Here is a 20,153-nt window from a genome sequence, read left to right as displayed (position 1 = left end):
GTTGTGTACACTATGATTTTATATAAAATTAACTTTAATGTGTGATAGGAATAAAACGTGATTATAAACGAATGATTTCTCCACTCAAATGAATGGCGGCTTGGACCCGCAAACAGTAATACATACGTCACAAACACGTCATCACTTTACAAGCGGATACCAGTGGTCTCAAACTCAATTCCTGGAGGGCCGCAACTCTGCATAGTTTAGCTGCAACTCACACCTGCTTCATAGTAGTCTTGAACACCTTGATTAGTTGCATCAGCTGTGTTTAATTAGGGTTAGAGAATAACTGTGTAGAGCTGTGGCCCTCCAGGAATCCAGTTTGACACCTATGTTCTATACAGTATAAATGATGAATGTGAGTAGTATGAATGGAACTCGGACATACTACATCCGCTATTTCTCAATATCAAGTAACCTACTTGTGTCAATTGGGTCCCCTAATTCCCACTCATGAATTCACTCATGGGATAGCATAGCATAGTGTCCACCGGATGCATACTTCATAATCTCGCCGGAAGTAGTAAGTCATCCGGGTACTTCTCATATACTGTTTTTCAAATTCTATGAATTCGGATATACTGTACTACTCGATTTGCATGCTGTTATTGTATACTGCACTATATAGTATGGAAGTATGCGATTAAGTTTTAAGTTTATCTAAGCTTCTGTTATACCAACTATGTATGTGGGACTCTTATTTTAAAAACGAGATCAGCATAATAATGCTCTCAGGTAAAGCAACCAGCTACAGAGCATCTCAACAAAGCTTGTTGTCAGAATGCAAAGTTTGGAAAAGATGCCTTTATTTAACATCTGTTTAACTGTATGTTGTGTTAGTTTAATTATTAAGCTATTTCTGTAATGAGGCACATTTGAGTGTTTACTGCATGTTTGTGCATTGTGTTACACCTCTTAGCTCTTACTGGTACTTTTTTTTAAGTGAAAAGACACTAGTAAACTTTAAAAACACGTTTAAGTTAAGGTTTTTATTAATATTACCATGTTACTCTGTCTATTCACTGCATTTTGGGACAGAAAGACACTAATCTACTTCATATAACCTTAGTGATGTTGTTTTATCTTTCTTTTGTTGTTGCTGTATTCCCACCTTGTGAGCCAGAGATTCAAAGATCCCCCAAAAGAGTTTACGGGTCAGATGAAGCTCCTCTTCTGATGATACGCCAAAGTTAGCCCAGCCATTAGGCAAGCAATAATATTTCCAACAACGCTCATAATGATTGGTAAGCAGCTGTAAAACAACCAAAAAGAGATGAGATAACTATTGCAACCAGCTTTAATTTAAAATTAATTTATCATTTCACAAATGTGTGACGATAAAGTTCAATACCTTAAGGGGCATTTTGGCATACTCATTCAGAATAGGCACATCAAATACTAGCCGCCTGAGAAGGTGCTGGAGCATGGAAGGGCGCAGATACCTGTAAGGCAAATTTCACAATAAGCAACCACTAAAATGTCAGGTAAACTAAACATATTTTGCATGCAAGGTTGTACTATTGTTGTTTACTGTAGAGCACAATACTCACCTGCACAAAGACATGAGGCATTCCTCAATAACATCTCTTTGTGCTTTAGTTAGCGAGCGTCCTCGAGACAGCCTGTAGATGGTGTGAAGCATGGAGTCGATCATGATGGCTCGGTGGTCCGTCCCGGCGAACAAAGGAGCACATTTAGTGATGAGAGGAAGCACGGCGGAGCACAGGTAACGGTTCAGAGCCAAGGCCATTTCTGTAGTGCTGAATGCAGCCTTAGAGAAAGAACAAGATATTAAGCGTTACGTAGAGAGAGGACATGAAATAATACACACATTTCCCATTGTAGTACTATTGCTCAGTGTTGGTCATATCATTTAAATGTAGTGAATGTTAGTAAAAAAGGTATGGTGTGCATCTTACTGTGTCTAAGGAGGCTGCCGCCCTCATATCAGGCAGGAAACCCACTTCTAGTACATGCAATAGGAAGTCCTGATTGTCGATGCCATAAACTCTGTCCAGGAACAGGACCATTGGTGCTTTATGATCAGGAACAAAACTAGCAGACATCTTCGGCTCAATAATGCTGTTATCTGTAATATAAAATAATTAAGCCAAGTAATGTGAGAAAAGGGAGCAGGCATCCATCTATAAGCTACAGTAAAATCAACAAAAATGCATAATGTTAATATTTATCTACCCTCAAATTCTTCCAAATGGGAATGGATTTCTTATCTTATCTCCTGAACATAATTTTAAAAATATATGCAACCAAACATTTGCTGATCCCCACTGACTCCTGTACAAGTTCCTGGAGTCCCGTAGGATGTAATGAAGACCACAACTCACATGATTGCACACTCAGTAACTATGTCATCAAAGTACGGTTTTGTTTGTTGTGAATACGCGCCCTCTAGTGGCAAAAACTACATGCTGTGCCTTTAAGACCAGAACATGACTAACCATTTTCAAAAAAATATATATATATTTATATATAAATATATATAAATATATAAATATATATATATATAAATATATATATATATATATATATATATATATATATATATATATTTTTTTTTTTTTTTTTTTTTTTTTTTTTTTACATCTAACTTTTACTATTCCGTTAGCTTATCGTTACCTTTTCCAAAAGCAGGAATCTGGACTGACAAGCTGATCACACCGACCAGATCCTCAATGGGCACAAGCGACCGAAGAATAGCCCTGATTCTCAAAGCTTCACCTTTACCAGCCTGGATCAACTGTGCAAACAGAAATGAAGTACAAAATCTTCAATCAAATCAGATCTCATTCATCATCACTCAAACATTTACATATAAACACACTTACATGCATCTCAGGAGCACAGCGACCCAGCAGATCAATAAGAGCTGAGTAAAATGACATGATGGCATTTCCTAGGTGCACTCTGTTCTCCTCATGCTGCTCTTCACCTCCAAACCTGACAAAACAGGAATCAGAATCATTTGAAATGTCGACAGACCCTACTTACAAACAAAATTGTGATAATAGGTATTCCAAGGCATTTAACCGATTGATTTTGTATATAATGTACACACCAAACTGTAATAGTAAAGAAATGAATTGCACTTACATCGGGAAGCGTCTGTCTTTTTTAACAGTGGGTCCATCTCTTGCAGGGTCCTCTGAGATCTTGATGGCTTCTTCAATGGCAGCCAGCAGACCATTGCCCCCTTCTCCTCTCAGTGCAGGACCAAAGCACTCAGGCCTCCTGATCAGCAGCCGGACCACCACATTAGCGTTCTCCTCCACACTCTCTCCTGCAGGGTGACCGTCAATTGAAATGTTGCAAAACTACAGAATTTTATTTAAAGTGTTTTTTTTTTGTCTATTACCTTATAAGTATTATCTAAAAGGTCTAAAATGGACTTTGTGGCAACTGTTTGTCTTGTGACAAAGTCTCCTTTTCAATTTTGGCCCATTTTAGAAAAGCTAAAGTGCTAATATACCCACAACATGTCTGATTAGCTGGTGTAAAAACTTTGTAGGTTTAACGTTTAAACAGTTACTGCACTTGACCTTTATATTGCAGAATAAGGGCTCTATTTTGACGCTCCATGCGCAAAGCGCAAAACGCAGGGCGCAAATGCTTTCAGGGCGTGTCAGGACGCGTTTTTGCTAATTTAAGGACGGGAAATCTGCCTTGCGCTTAGGCGCATGGTCTAAAAGGGTTGAGTTTATTTTCTTAATGAGTTATAGGTGTGTTTTGAAAATAAACCAATTAGAGTTTCATCTCCCATTCCCTTTAAGAGTCAGCTGCGTCGCGCCAAGAGCGCATTCGCTATTTACAGGACGCAAAGTAAGTCTAAGTGGAAAAAATTAGCATTTCACAAGCAAACAGTTAACAGTTTTTTAACAGAAAACTGTTAAACAGAGCATCTACTGCGTGAGAATGAGAGATAATGGATCACTTTCACTTTCCCTCTTGGATAGGGAAACCTTTACGCACAGACATCAATTAGTCTATAAATAAATACTTTTGTTTGTTAAGCGCAAATATTAGTTTCAAAACTATTTCGAAATGCAGTTCTAATTTCCAGCGAACGAATAAATGAATAATAATAGCAAAATGTGCTCAAAAACCTGAGTTATATCCTAAAACACATGCTTTTTTTTGCACTGGAATTGAAAGATGACAAACCCCCAAAAACTTGCCTTATTATTGGGGTGATGCTATCTGGAGCAAAAGTCAACATTTAATTTCACAATTATGAGAAAATTAATTAAACAGAGTAATGGATTGTATTTCTGTCTGTTATAGGTATACCATAAATTATTATTTTTATGCCATCCCCCATCACACCTCTCACTCTAACAAACTAGAAAAAGCTATACTCTAAACATATGTAAACTAAACACTTTTTTAAAGAGAGATACAACCATATATTTTACAAACCATTCACAAACACAGCAAAGCGCAGGAAATCCAGATACTTTTCTCCTCCAACTGGGTTCCATCCAATATCCGGGTAACCCTTTGACAAGAGCATAGGGCAGCTCTGCAGACCACAGCCTGCCAAGTACTTTACTACCTGCACGAAGAGAGAGACAAAATGAAAAACTCCTCACAAACTTTTTTTTAATATGTAATTTAGCCTAACGCACCATCTCCAGGTCTTGCTCTTGGAGAGCCAGGGCAAGCTCATTATTATCGATACAGGAAGCAGCAGCAACATCAAGAGGAGTGGAGCCACGCATTCCTGAAAGAGTGATCACTGGTTATATAATACAACCATTAAAATATTTACTTATAGTTTAATATAATACAATTTAAAGACACAGCGTGTAATTTTTCGCTGCTAGAGGGTGTGTATTCACAACAAATAAAAGCATATTTTGATGACAATGTGTGGAATCATGGGAGTTGTGGTCATCATTCTATGGAAAACCTACAGAAATCATGTTCATGTGTAAGCTAAAGTATTCAAAAATGATTGTCATAGTAGTATGAAACAGTGTGAGGCTAAAAGGTGTTGAAGTAAAATGAGACAAAAAGAAAGTGTGATGCAGCATAAAAGCAGCAGAGCTTTTATTATGTCACAGTCCCTCGCTTCCTGTTTGTCTACTCGTGAATGTGTGGAGAAGCAGCGCTGCTTCATCATACTAAATACATTTTGTGCTTCTGTTATAAAGCTGCTCTGTGCAGTCTAATAAAACCCACAACAGACTAAAGCGTTTTTGGTGTTTCTCTGTTTTTTTATCAAATAAATTCCATGTCTCATTAGCATGGTAACACAGTACACAGTCTGTGTCATTAGTTATTTTATTATATATTATTAGAATATTCTCTTATTTGAGTTTTCTTCAAAACATTTGGGATCATTTTCATTTTTGGGACAATTTGCAATCTCATAAAGTATGAAAGTAAAAAAATCCTACAGATTGTGCCTTTGAGTTAGATTCTTTTTTACTAGGCTAAACAAATCCGCATACTGTACTCTCTGAAATTGACACTTTGTATCGTCTGTAGTGACTTATATAATGTCAATAATTCAAGTAGGGAGAACATGTGCAAAACATGCACACATTGTCAGGGTTCTGCCACTCGGGTCTTGTAAATTCTTGTTTTGGTGGCAGAATCCGGACACTAGCTCTGTCTAGTCCTGTCGTGCTCGGCTCGAGGTTTTTTGGGTCGAGCACTTGTTTTGTCATTGTGTGTCTCTGTATGAGCGCCATTTGTAAACGTGCATGGACCATGCGCGTGCCCGCTTGATGCGTTATCTCATTGTCTGCGTGTTCTAGTCTTGTTTAATGTGAGCGCATGGCTTGTGTTGTCTCTGTGTCATGTGCTCTCCCGTCTATTGTCTAGTCCCACCCTCCTTGTTAACCCATTATTAGTTTATTAGATTCACATGTTTAACACCTGTTTGTTCACCTGTGTATTATTTTAAATCTGCTTTATATTCTCCTCATGTCTACTGTTCTGTGCCAGTTCGTCTATACTCCCCCTGTGTTCCTGCTCCAGTCGTGTCTCGCCAGCCCAGCCGAGTTTGTTTGTCTGTTTTTTCTATAGTCATGTTTTTCCCCCTCGGGGTGGTTTTTGTTGTCCTTTTTGTTTTATTTTAATTAATAATAAACCATCTTCTGTTGCATTTGAGTCCTCGCTCCCTCATCCTTCCAGAACCCTGACACACATTTAGATTGTTGCCAAATAAAAACATGTGAGTACTTGTATACTACTATTCACTATGAAAACATTTGTTCAGGCTTGATGTCTATGATAAATGTTGTTTATAGTGAATGCCACTATAATTAGAGTTGGCTGAACGCTTACATTTCTCATTTGTTTTTTTTCTTTGTGCTATTAAATTTAAAGAGATATTTCCCCCAAAAAGGAAAATTTCATTTTAGGGTGAACTATTTATTTAAGTGAAGTTTACTCAAACTAATTTTCGAGAGGATCAGGTGCTTATGATGGACTATGGCTGGTCCTGCATTAGATAACGCATGATTCACCAATCGGGCAACTCCGAACTCACTATAAATAACCAGAGATTCTTACCTTAGTCATCTGAGTCTTCAAGAATCCCCCCTCCCCACCCATACTCCTCTCTCCTTTTTCTAGATTGGGCGACACGGCGGCTCAGTGATTAGCACTGTTGCCTCACAGCAAGAATGTCACTGGTTAAAAGAACTTACTGGTCCAATCGACATTTCTGTGCGGAGTTTGCATGTTTTCCCCATGCTCGCATGGATTTCCCCAGGGTTCCCCAGTTTCCTCCCACAGTCCAAAAACATGCGATATACGTAAACTGACCAAACCGAATTGGCACTATAGATGAGCTCTTAGTAAGCAGTATAGCTATCCCTATAATCTGTCATTAGCCATTAACAAATTGGGAGAGTTCATCAAGATCTACCTGAGGTCAAACTCCCTTCTCGCCCTGCTAACGGGAGCGAGCCCAGGGCTCAAGGATCTTATAATCTCTGGGCTCTGTCCCAGGAGAGCATGCCAAACAAGCTTTATAATCAATCATCAGCTTGGTGCAAACTCTTGAAAGCACCTTTTGTGGGCTGAGGGGAACTAAAATATACATTAAACATTTATTTTTATTTAGGACTGGTGGTAGCCTAATTACCATGAATCATGAGTAATAATAGTAGGCTTTTATGCCAGTTGGACCTGTTTGGGTTTTTCTCCCTCTCAATAATGCAGTTTGAACCAGGAGCAAATTATTTTACAGAAAACATGAACAATTATTGAAATGGAAGCATATAAAGATGAGTTTCAGTATGAATCTGGCTTTACCCAGCCCAATGCCACTGTTCTGCAGGAGGTAGCCCAGATGATCAAACATCGAGCGCTGATTCTGTCTGCTGATACGACAGAAATAACACAGGAAACGACAGCAGTTGGTGACCATTCGAGGGAATCTGATCTCCTGCAAAGAGCAAATGAAAAACAAGCTTAAACAATCTTTGAATCCAAATGGGTTCTTTACATTTATAAAAGCGTCATGAAATGTTTAATTTTGAACCACATGAAAAAAAACATCGTAATTTAAACGTTTTCTGGAGTTTAGAATCTTTTTCTGGAGTCTGAGTTTGCCACACTTTTGTATAATAAAATAGTACATTTCACAACCTGCCATTTTAGCAGATTGGCTCAATATAAGCACATTTTTAGACTAACAAGAAGGACTTGAGTTCTGCAACTTTTTTTATAGCATAATCTTCTCGCATCTGTCAAAAGGTCAAGGGAATTTGGATTTCTCAAATCATGACGCCTTTTAATATGCTAACATCACATAAAAATATACCTTGGAATCTCCGCCTCCGAGTACGTTCACCATAACCTCCATGACTGTCTCATGCATTCCCAGAGCTCTCATCAAGTTGGGGTGCTGGTAAAATACCCTGTTACTCATAATATTTCTGAAAGAGAAACTCCAGCAGTGTAAGCAAAAGGTATCTATTGGATTTGCACCTTTTATGAGTGTGATCCACTTACCCGATACTCTGGATCATCAGCCTCTCTTCCTCTGGTCCCATCTGAACGATGAGCAAGGAGCGTATCTGTCCCAGACACTCCAGGAGCTCCATTGTGTCTTGTATAGAAACAGCATTAATGATATAAGCTTTGGGCAAAGCTCGAATCAGCTCACCCAAAGCGTCATACTGCCGGTGTAGCAGACTAAACATGAGGCGCACCAGCTCAGGGTTCTGGATGAAAGACTCTTGAGCCCAGTAGATCATGGTGTGGGAGATCAGCTCCTGCAGAGTACCTGTGATACAAGAGCAAATTTTTTTTTTTTTAAGAATTACGACTGGAAAAATATAATGGGATCCTGTATATTAAGTGACAAAAATATTTTTACTTGGTTTTTTATCTTCTTCAGGCTCAGGCTCAGCTTCTGGCTTTTTTCGCAAGCTTTTAACTTTTTCCACCAGTCTGCGTAGGCGCCCACTGAGAGAAGTGTCCACCTCTTCTTCCTGTTCCTCCTCTTCAATGTGCACACCTATTGCAGAAAACCAAAATATTTTCAGGGAAGTACCAATACGGAACTTTTTCCCAACACTGATACCTCCCTATATAGTTGGTACTATATAGGTACTGATATAGGTACTATATAGGTACTAACACTGATACCTCCCTATACCTCCCTATATAGACGATAGTTGATGTATCAGCTGATAAATATATATAGAATTCTTTATTTTTTTTTCTTTTTGCATGATGGAAAAATCAAAAGGCAAACACATCAATCAAATCAAATCAAATCATTTTTATTGTCACATCATCAGCAGCACGTGTCCTATGATAAGTGAAAAGCTTAGGTGCTGGCTCCAGACAGTACAAAATACAGACAGTGCAAAAAACAGACAGTGCAAGTACAATGACTGTAAAATTGACAGCGATATGTACAATGAATAGGTGTCCACATAGTTGTAGGCAGTATTGTTTCAAGTGTGGATTGGTTAAAGTGCAGTGCATGCTATATATTGATGGTGTGCAGTGAGGGTATGGAAGAGTCTGTGTGTGGTGTGTTAAGTGTTCATCAGCCTGATAGTCTGAGGAAAGAAACTTTCCTTCAGTCAGCTGGTGCGTGACCGGATGCTGCGGAACCGTCTGCCTGAGGGTAGCAGAGAGAAAAGTCTATGGCTTGGGTTGCTGGAGTCACTGATTCGCTTGGCTTTCCTCATGCACCGCCTGGTGTTGATGTTCTGGAGGGGAGGGAAGCTCACCTCCTACTACGCGTCCAGCAGTTCGCACAATCCTATGTAGGCCTTTGCGATTGCTGCTGGTGCTATTCCCATACCAGGTAGTGATACAGCCAGACAGGATGCTCTCCACAGTGCAGGTGTAAAACGAGCGGAGGATGTAGGGGCTCATTCCAAACCTCCTTAGACGCCTTAGGAAAAAGAGGTGCTGTTGTGCCTTCCTTAGCACTGCGTCTGTGTGGGCAGTCCCACGTCTCATCGTTATCTGTGACTAGGCCCAACACCGTTGCGTCATCAGCAAATTTAACGATGACATTGGAGCTGTGTTTGGCTGTATAGTCATGTGTGTACAGGGAGTACAGGAGTGGGCTGAGAACAAAGCCCTGTGGAGCACCAGTGTTGAGGATCAGTGTGGACGAGGTGATGTGGTTCATTCTGACCACCTGGCATCTGCTTGACAGGAAGTCCAGGATCCAGTTGCACACTGAGCCGTGCAGACCCAGATCCTGGAGCTTTACCACCAGCTTGGCAGGCACTATGGTGTTGAATGCTGAGCTGTAGTCCACAAACAGCATTCTCACATATGTGTTTTTATTTTCCAGGGGAGACAGAGCAGTGTGCAAGGTGAAAGCAATTGCACATCATCATCAGTGGAGCGGTTATTCTTGTATGCAAATTGCAGAGGGTCAGTGTGAGCGGGCAGTACAGAGCAGATGTGCTTTTTAATCAGCTTCTCAAAGCACTTGCTGAAGATGGGTGTCAAAGCAACTGGACGCCAGTTATTCAAGCATGTGGTTTTAGCTGATTTCGGTAAGGGCACAATAGTAGCTGTCTTAAAGCATGTGGGAACCACAGACTGAGAGAGCGAGAGGTTAAAGATGTCCGTGAAAACCCCCGCTAGCTGGTGTGTGCATGCTTTAAGTACACATGTGGGAATGCCATCTGGGCCCGCAACTTCCCGGATGTTCTTGCGACAGAAAGCTCTTGTTACGTCCGCTACAGAAACAGAGAGTGTGCTGGCGGTTTCGGCCGCGGGAGCGTGCACTGTCCTGGGCTTCAAAGCGGGCGTAGAATGAGTTGAGCTCGTCCGGGAGAGACGCGGCAATGTTCACAGTGGCGGGATTGTTACTTTTAAAGTCCGTGATGTAATTAAGTCCCTGCCACATGCTCCTTGCGTTATTGGTGTTAAATTCTCCCTCTACCTTTTCTCTGTATTGACATTTTGCTGGTTTGCTGGTTTTCCTGTGGTTGTAATTTGCTTTTTTTTGTTTCTCAGCATTTCTGGATTTATAAGCTGAAGCTCGCACTGATAGGGCTGTTTGAACTTCACCACTGATGGGTAGATACTGACAGTTTTTGTTGGGACCATGTCTTCTTCGCATTTCCTGATGAAGCACGTGACTGTGTCCGAGTACGCTTCAATGTCGTCATCACATGCTGCCCGGAACCATAGACTGTAAAATATATGAACGTAGTGTCCGTCACTCGTAGGTTTCTGAACACTGCAAAAGAAGCCACAAGTAGGTGCAGCCAACCGTCGCCATTTTGTTCGTGCGTCATTGCACCCAAGGCGGGATACCAAACAAGGGTAAAGAGGCGAAGCGAGCGGAGCTACAGACACGTGCTGGCATTTTGCTTGGACCTGGCTCAGACACACTTTACTTTGGGAAAACGCTTTATACTTTATTACCTGTGACTCATTTGTATTCTGAACACATGTGCTTGGTTGTACACTATATCAATAAAGTGTTTAGACTTTTAAAAATACTGTAGTAATACACTGAGCCACTATTCATTGTTCTTATAAAGTTTTTAACAGGAGGAAAACGCGAATTACTTCCAAACACTTTAGATATAGTCTGTGTTAGTAAATGCAAGACTATTGATGAAATCCAGCACAACACTGTATGACAACACTTCAGATGACTGATCTAGAGCCTACAGCTAATCAATCTGTCAGATTCTGGAGTGCTTTACAGCTCTAAAGAACATTATAAATGATATAGGCCACGTGAATGGCCACGTGAATGGTTTGTGAGCACAATTAAGTGCACACAGTATCCCAAATCACCTGATAATTGTAGGAAAAAATCCCAAAAGGCAGTTAACTGTGTAAAGCCACATAAAACAACACAAAAATGAGATGAATATGCCGAGTTCAGTGGCTCATCTGCCAGAGTCAACTGAGGTGAAGTGACGGCGACCAGCGAGACCTAGCTGTCACTCAAGTGGCCACACCCTTAATTATGCAAACTTAATATAACCTATTATAAAGGAAACGACTGAGTTATAAAAAAAATTCACCCCTCACAGTTGTCATGAAGAATAATATTAGCTATATGAACCAAAATCGTTCTTTGTACCAGGCTGTAAACACCTTTTTTTACTGCTGTAAAGTTGGCCATTTTAACAGTGGGCTCAATTGAAATTTGCTCTATTATGGAGCCAGACTAGCGGAGTTTCAATAAATTGCAGTTTCAGTTACTTCCGTATTGGCCTCCCGAGGGAGAGAGGGAGGTTGCCGCTTGGCCGGAACATATCCCAGTCCATGTGATCAAAACAGTCTTGAATTATGGAATCCGATTGGTTCATCTAGCTCTGAAACGTCCTGAGGGTGGGTGGTTCCCATTTCAGTTTCTGCCTGTAAGCAGGCAAGAGCAGAACAGAAGAGGGATCTGATTTGCCAAACTGTGGGCGGGGGAGGGATTTGTATGCGTCCCGGAACGGGGAATAGCAATGGTCCAAAATCCGGTCACCGAGCGTGTTTGCTGTGATGTGTTGATTTTATTTTTGAGCGATTTTCCTGAGATTGGCGTTGTTAACATATAACTATATATTAAACATTAAACTAAAACATATAAACAATAAACTATATAAACATATAGTGAATGATTGATTTTATTTTAAACCCTTAACTTTTGAAAAGTTTGAATTAATCTCAGGTTTTGATTAATGAACTGATCTTTCCTATTGCCAACTTTATTTTACATAAATAAAATCTACTGCCTTACAAAAAAATGCATAAATAAAGCGATCAAGTCACTGAACATTAACAAAATGCAAATGCCAGTAATAAAAAATCTAAATAGCAGTAAAACAATTGCACAAGTGGCAGGAAGCAAGCAGATAAAGTTGTTCAACAAACAGAAATAACACACAATTTATTGGCTTAAAGATATCTCCAAGTTTTGTTATCGGAACGATAATGAAAACATTAAAAATAGCATTTATCTGCCGATATTGATATGGCCACAGATATATTGTGCACTCCTATACGTTAAGTTTAGGCTCCTAATATGCTATGGTTAAAAAAACACGTTGACCAGGAATGTAAGGGCTAAACCAAATCAATGACAAAGAATTAGTGGCCACAGATAACAGCATCTCAGCTAGCTGCAGGACTAGAGGCAAATGCAAATTAGCATGGGTTTTCTTTGTGTTTAGAAATTAACTGAATATTACAGCAGTTATTGTTAGTCTATACACCTCTAAAAAGGAAACAAACTTGTCTAAATCAGGCAAAACTGCCATCCTACTACGCCTGACAAGAGCTGACATGTACTGACTGCAAAACAAAAGATAGCCCGAGTTATACAGTAATTACTGTCGGCCCACCACTGACTTGGTGTTTCGCAGCCTAAAGCCTAGTTCACACTACAGGATTTTAAACATCAGCAGATCACTGTGCCGTTCACACTACATGACTTGACTTTATGTCTTTTAATCTCTGTGGTGTTCACACTACGCGACACTCTGTGAATGATCCACAAGAGGGGGGTAACACACTAAATGATCTGACAACAACTCATTCCCCATCAGCTCATTCAAGCTACCAAACCACAGCCAATGAAATTTTGAGGGAGGAGTCGTCAGAAAAAATGAACACTATTGGCTGCTTGTGTGCTGATTACATCACTGACAGAGTTTCAAGCTTTCCAGAAAGCATTTAAAAACATCATCAAATCAGCTGATTTATCAGCGGATTAATCACTCATTTGCACGGTTCGAGTGGATAGATACACAGAGAGTTTTTAATTTTTGTAATTGTATAACTCTTTGAAATAAAACTAACAAATAACACCTTGCCGTTTTTTTAACTATCAGTGTATTTCTTTACATTTACATTTAGTCATTTAGCAGATGCTTTTATCCAAAGCGACTTACAAATGAGGACAAGGAAGCAATTTACACAACTATAAGAATGAATAAGTGCTATAGGCAAGTTTCAGGTCTGTAAAGTCTAAGAAGGAAAGTATTAGTAGTATTAGTTGTTGTTTTTTTTGGGTACAGTTAGTGTGATATTCAGAGAGGCAATTGCAGATTAGGAAGTGAAGTGGAGACTAAATAGTTGAGTTTTTAGTCTTTTCTTGAAAATAGCGAGTGACTCTGCTGTTCTGATGCAGTTAGGGAGTTCATTCCACCAACTGGGCAGATTGAGCGTGAGCGTTTGCGAAAGTGATTTCTTCCCTCTTTGGGATGGAACCACGAGGCGACGTTCATTCACAGAACGCAAGTTTCGGGAGGGCACATAGATCTGCAGAAGTGAGAGCAGATAAGAAGGAGCAAGGCCAGAAGTCACTTTGTAGGCAAACATCAGAGCTTTGAATTTGATGCGAGCAGCAACTGGCAGCGAGTGCAAACGGACTAGCAGCGGAGTGACATGTGCTCGTTTAGGTTCATTGAAGACCACTCGTGCTGCTGCGTTCTGGAGCAGCTGAAGAGGCTTGATAGAGTTAGCTTAAAGCCTAGCTAGTAGAGAGTTGCAGTAATCCAGTTTGGAGAGAACAAGAGCTTGAACAAGGAGTTGAGCTGCATGTTCAGATAAGAAGGGTCGGATCTTTCTGATGTTATAGAGTGCGAATCTGCACGATCGAGCAGTTCTAGAAATGTGGTCAGAGAAGTTTAGTTGGTCATCAATCGTTACTCCAGGGCTTTTCACCATTTTGGATGCAGTAATGGTTGCCCCATCCATCTGGATTGAAAAGTTATGGTGTAGAGTCGGGTTGGCAGAAACTACAAGCATTTCCGTTTTTGCGAGGTTCAGCTGAAGATGATGATCTTTCATCCAGTGTGAAATATCCAACAGGCAGGCTGAGATGCGAGCTGGAACCGAGGGATCATCAGGATGAAAAGAGAGGTATAGCTGGGTATCATCAGCATAGCAGTGGTAGGAGAATCCATGTCTCTGGATGACTGGTCCTAGAGATGATGTGTAGATGGAGAAGAGAAGTGGCCCAAGAACAGAGCCTTGAGGTACCCCAGTGTTTAGATGCTGTAGGTTGGACACCTCTCCCCTCCAAGACACCCTGAATGACCTGTCAGAGAGGTAAGATCTGAACCATTGTATAACAGTGCCCGCAACACCCAGTGACTCGAGCGTAGATATCAGGATCTTTCTGAAATTGTTATTTTTTTTATTACAAATAAGTAAAGAACCGAGCATTTCTGCCTTAAATTACCATATTGGTCAAAATGACTGCATGCATGTCTGATACTTTTCGCTGTGACTTCAAATATGTGTGCATTTTCTTGCCTAGCAACTTCCTGCTAACATAAACAAAACTTTCTGATGGCAAAAACATCAATTTACTTCAGATATCTTTCAAAACAGCATATTCTGTGCTGTGAAATAGCTCCTGTTTGAAAGTGAAAATGAAAGCCAAGACCTTTGCGTGTTCTAGTATCTTAACTACATATTTATAGGCTGTAACAAAAAAAGATTATATTTTTAGGGTAATGATGTCATTAAATATGATGCCAGACATTCAAAGCTTAATTTTAATATCTCAATAATAGCTTTGAATGTAAATATGTTGTGACAATATGGCGTTTTATATGAGAACGGTCAGAATGAGCAGTATGGTAATTCTATAAGTTACAGAATTCTAGTTCCACTGTTAATATAGCCTACTCTCATGTCTGTGTTAACACAGAATGAAGCGAGTGCGTTGATGCCCATTCTGACCAATCACAGATGTTTCTGCTGAGCTCCTGAGAACACAGGCATTCAGCTCATACTGATATGCTCTCTCATTGGCTGCAGCTCGTCACTACATCGGACCACACGTGGGGTTGAGTCGGCCGACTGCTCTGGAATATTCAGCATGCTAAATGTTGGATTTCCGTCTGCGAGGTGTCGGCGACGCGTCAGCGAGCCTCGTTGATGCGTTGTTCAGTAGTTCACACATAAAGACCGGCGAGTGCCGTGCACTCACAGATTTCTTCCGGATCACAGCCCGATCTGTCGGCGACCTCGTTAACTTCCAAATCGGGCTGAAATCAGGCTTAAAATCCTCTAGTGTGAACTAGGCTTTAATGATACAAGTACTAATGTTAAACTGTGACAGCATGATCATTGAAACAAGATTAGTTTGTTTGTTAAAACTGACCACAGTGAGCTAAAAGGTCATGGTGAAATGTCAGGAGGCCATTCCGGACATCCTCTGGAACGGGGCAATCTTCTTCCTCTGGACAGTTCTTAAAGTTCATCAACATGTTCACCTGTATATAAAATATAGTTTAAAAATTGTAGCTTCTAAAGATAACATTTATTCTGGTTATTAAAAATAGTAAAAAACATATTAAAAAGTTTCTTCTAAACACAGAGGCTGCAATTTTTTTATCAAAAATACAATATAACAATAATACTGTTAAATTATTTTGATCTATAATAAAAGTAAAAAATACAGTAAAAACTTAATATTGTATAATACTAATTTATTTTAAAATTGTCTATACATTTTTTTTACATTTAACTTATTGTGTGATGGGATGGCAAAGCAGATTTAGTGTCACATGACCCATCTGAAAACATTTTAATATAATGATTTGCTGCTCAAGAAATATTTTCAAGTTGTTGTTAAATATTTTTATAGATTGTTTTTCCCTGGTGAATAGCAAGAACTGCATTTAAAATTTAAAATCAAAATCTTTGAAACATTAAAATTGTCTTTAATGTCACTTTGAACATTTTAATAAATTATTGTTGAATGAAATATTAAATAATAAAAAAACAAATTTCTCTTTATTGTGCCCGTACAGTACCTGTTCCTGTGGAGGGGAGCGGAATTCGCGGGTCTTACGGGCCGTTTCTGCTGCACTCATTGTAAAAGCTTGCATGAGCTCATTATATCGCTGTCTCTGATTGGTCTGCACTTGGTTAACAAACTTGTCTGAGAAAGCGATGATGGCTTCCACTCTGTGACGCAGCTCACAGTCACAGAAATATTGCAGGAGAGTACACATCTGAGCATAAGAAAGACAACAACAACAAAAATATTAGAGACGCACTGATCAACTGGCCATTGATTCAAAAATATAGATTTTTGCTGCTTGTTCAAAATACTTATTTAAAATGGGCTAAATCAAAACAATTCTTGAGTTTTATTTGGGACAGCTAAATAGTTTGATGTCCAATCCTCTTAAATTTGTAAGAACAACTAAGATAACTTAATCAACTTGTGTTGGGACAACATAAAGGAATTGTGTGAAGCCAAGCATTTTTTACAGTGTTGGAAAATTTTTGCTTGAGGAACGGCAAAGCAGCTATAGAAAAACAGAAGTCTGTCTAGACCAGAAGATATTCTGCATTAACACCTCTATGATTCCATAATACTTTCGGGATTAAATGAAAAAATTGTATGAATAAGTTCTTTGAGTTTTCATTACACCTAACGGGCTAATTCAGACAGCAAAAACAGCCTCGCTGTTAATTACAGACATAAGTGTGGCTTAAATTTCCAATCGCTGCGCGTCAACTGGGACTACGTTCTTAGTTGTATAAAGCAAACAATCACGCAAATGTAAAGGTAACAATGATTATAATAACCAGCACGCACATGCCTCACGTCTGCGGCTTGTACTGTATTAGTCACATAAGTGCGTTGATTCACAAACTATGTGTGCTCTTTTTGTGTAAACACTTTATAATAGTTGTCCAAATTAACGTCTTGTGAGCATTTTATAACTGACGAGCGTCCTTACAGGAGGATCCAGCGAGACTCGGTGGTGTTTCAGTATACAGCTGTTCACAGTTCCTGTCGGCGAACTCCAATAATGTCCAGCTACAAAACAAACCACCTTCAGATCGATGTGCTTCAACAGATTTAGAGGGTTTTTAAACTGTATCTTACATTTAGGTTAGGTTTATTTATTTTAATGGATATAGATCAATAGATGAATTGAAGTCAGTCTAATTCAAAGCAGCATCAGTTCTTTTTGCCATCTCCTGTTGTTCTGTCAGGTTCCTTTACTGAAGAAAAGGTCCAAATAAAGAATGTAATGTTGTAAAGAATAACTGAAGAATTCAGGAGCTTTTTAACCTGTCTGTGTTTAATAAAATAAAAAATAAAATACATATTATATTATATATATTATAAAAATATATATATACATATACACATGCACAATGTTTTTTTATATAAAATGATGTACAAAAAAAAAGGGAATAATAGAAAGCAAAATAAATGTTCTGCTAATAAATAAAGCTTTGAAGTAAGCATTTTCTCTTGACAATCAGCTTGGGCCTTCAAAAAATTTTTGGAGAAAAAAGTGGGCCTTGAAGTGAAAAAGGTTGAGAACCCCTGCTTTAGAGGACTTGTAGAATAAGTCTATTTTTTAAAAGATGGAGTCCTTTAATAAAAAAAAAACAATGAAATTGAAAAGAAAAAATGGAAATAGAATTCATGCAATTTGCTTGTAAAATACTAAAAAGAAATACTAAAACGCCATCAGCAGTACTTCACCTGGAGTTTGACAGACTCTGGAAGCTTCATGTGCAGCAGTCCTTCTCCAACATCCTCCTCCTCCCTTACTTCAGCCTCTGCTGCACCAGTTTCCTTCTCAGTTTCTCCATCTGTAGTTTTCTCTCTGTCTGTTTTTTCAGCAGCATGTTCATCCTCCTCTTTTTTCACCTCCTCCTCATACTCTTCATCTTCCTCCTCCTCCTCTTCCTCAAGCTCTTCTTCCTCTCCCATCCCTTCATCCAGCAGCTCTCCATCATTTCCACCGTCTGCTGGTTCCTCTTGCTCTTTTACCTCCGCTCCTTCCTCTTTGCAGACCAGCTGCTGTTCAGGATCTCCAGTTTCTTCAGCTGGAGTCTCACTGTTGCTGCTGAAGACGGATGGTTCGATCAGTTTCAGGATGTGCTTGACATCGTCGTCATCAAATACACCCATAATGAGAAGGGTGCTGATGAGCTTCAGGATGGGCACAAAGTGGTACTCAACGCTGCCCCCTACAGGATCTCGAATGGCTTGGCCACCGTCCTGCACAGCTTCTGTAAGCATGCTGAGGGCATGATCTTTAAGCATCTACAGCACAGAACAAAAGGATTAGAACAGTCAATCTAGATAATTTAAGTGCTGTTTTAGGAACTTTTATTAATAATTGATATTAGTTATTATATATATATATTTTTTTTTAATTGTTGGTAATTCTGTTGTTTTTTTGTCCTTTTTATCAGTAAACATTTTTATATTTACAGTTCTTTATTTTATTAATTGCTAATATAAAAATAAAATATAATTATATAAATAAAAACTATGTAATTATATAATATAGATTATATTATATAGATTACATTTAATGATATAAAAATATTAATTATTAAATGAATAATCAATTATAATAATAAATCAATTACTTAATTTTTTTCTGCTTAGTCCCTTTATTATTCCGGGGTCACCAAAGCAGAATGAACTGCCAACTTATCCAGCACTAAGCAGCGGATACTCTTCTAGCTGCAACCCAGTACTGGGAAACACCCATACACACTCATTCACAAACATACACTACAAACAATGTAGGATTGCATGGTTCAGGATTGGTAGAGCTACGCATCGATGAATTTGCTCTTCAGTGTTTAAACTCTCAGTAATGATTTTAAATCACACTGAACTGAGCTAAACTGAACTGAACTGAACTTAAACACTAAAAACTGAACTACACTGTTCCAGTTACTATGACCATTTATGTGAAGCTGCTTTGACACAATCTACATTGTAAAAGCTCAATATAAATAAAGCTGAATTGAATTGAAACAATTTAGCTCACCCAATTCACCTATAGAAACCAGAGTACCCGAAAAAAACCCACGCTAACATGTGGAGAGCATGCAAATTCCTAGCAGAAATGCCAACTGACCCAGCCAAGGTTCGAACCAGCTACCTACTTGCTGCCACCTTTATTAAATTAATTATGAATACATTTGATATAATTCATTATATTAATTATTATTTCACTGCTGAATTTCCTTAAATAATATTTTTTATAATTCTTTTATATTAAGTTTTTTGTTTTGTTTTTGTCTACTCAGTGCACTTGGACAGTATCCCTTACCAGTTTATTACATTTAAATATTGAAAATAAATATTTCGTCTTACAGTATTTGGCACTGGTTACTGAGTGTCTCAATTGTTTTATTTTTACAATTATATTTTTCTCGCATATTAAAACCAATAAATAATAAAACAAATTCTATATATTTTAAGTGCAATAGCTGAAATTCACTGGTTATCTTTACTTCAATACTAAGTACTTTACTGTTTATTTTATATTTATAAACAATGTATGCTTTTAGTTTTTGTTTTTGTTTTACAGTTTTAACTAAAGACAGCATGAAATCAAAATCCTTTGTGTTGTTTTATATTAGGATTTATCCCTGCATATTTATATTATTTTCTTTAAAATTCATGTGCATCTTTACATAAAAACAAAAATAAACTTAAAGCAAAAACAATAAATATAAAGAAGTGTAATAGAAAACAACAAGGGGACAACTTATCACAACTTTCATGTAATGCTGACTACTATCAGCTTGTTAAGTGTGACGTCACGCGAAGTGGCTTCCGGGTCCAAGCGCTCTATTCAATTGAATGGGGAGACTCATAATATGGTAATTATAAACGTTTACAAAGCGATTTAATACTTTCGAAAATCACAATCGCAATA

General features: G+C 38.6%; 1 protein-coding gene across 9 annotated transcripts in view; it reads right to left on the bottom strand.

Annotated features, from left to right (window-relative positions):
• Window positions 1-20,153, bottom strand: part of ryr1a (ryanodine receptor 1a (skeletal)) — a 142,288-nt gene that overhangs the window by 79,576 nt on the left and 42,559 nt on the right. For all 9 annotated transcript variants that reach the window (XR_012386451.1, XM_068223834.2, XM_073914988.1 and 6 more), the window contains exons 37-52: window positions 17,948-18,514; window positions 16,248-16,448; window positions 15,593-15,704; window positions 8,360-8,500; window positions 7,993-8,266; window positions 7,802-7,916; window positions 7,291-7,423; window positions 4,647-4,741; window positions 4,438-4,573; window positions 3,115-3,301; window positions 2,850-2,961; window positions 2,641-2,761; window positions 1,923-2,092; window positions 1,554-1,774; window positions 1,355-1,445; window positions 1,115-1,255 (exon numbers count right to left, since the gene is read on the bottom strand). Coding sequence is in view for 8 of the 9 variants with exons in the window: in XM_068223834.2 (XP_068079935.2) it covers window positions 1,115-1,255; window positions 1,355-1,445; window positions 1,554-1,774; window positions 1,923-2,092; window positions 2,641-2,761; window positions 2,850-2,961; window positions 3,115-3,301; window positions 4,438-4,573; window positions 4,647-4,741; window positions 7,291-7,423; window positions 7,802-7,916; window positions 7,993-8,266; window positions 8,360-8,500; window positions 15,593-15,704; window positions 16,248-16,448; window positions 17,948-18,514 (2,817 nt within the window). In the remaining variant the exon portion in view is untranslated. The remainder of the gene's footprint in view (window positions 1-1,114; window positions 1,256-1,354; window positions 1,446-1,553; window positions 1,775-1,922; window positions 2,093-2,640; window positions 2,762-2,849; window positions 2,962-3,114; window positions 3,302-4,437; window positions 4,574-4,646; window positions 4,742-7,290; window positions 7,424-7,801; window positions 7,917-7,992; window positions 8,267-8,359; window positions 8,501-15,592; window positions 15,705-16,247; window positions 16,449-17,947; window positions 18,515-20,153) is intronic.

This window comes from Danio rerio, chromosome 10, assembly GCF_049306965.1.
Source record: "Danio rerio strain Tuebingen ecotype United States chromosome 10, GRCz12tu, whole genome shotgun sequence".
Lineage (NCBI taxonomy): Eukaryota > Metazoa > Chordata > Actinopteri > Cypriniformes > Danionidae > Danio > Danio rerio.
Note: the sequence above shows the minus strand (reverse complement) of the source record. Positions and strands in the feature narration are given on the sequence as shown.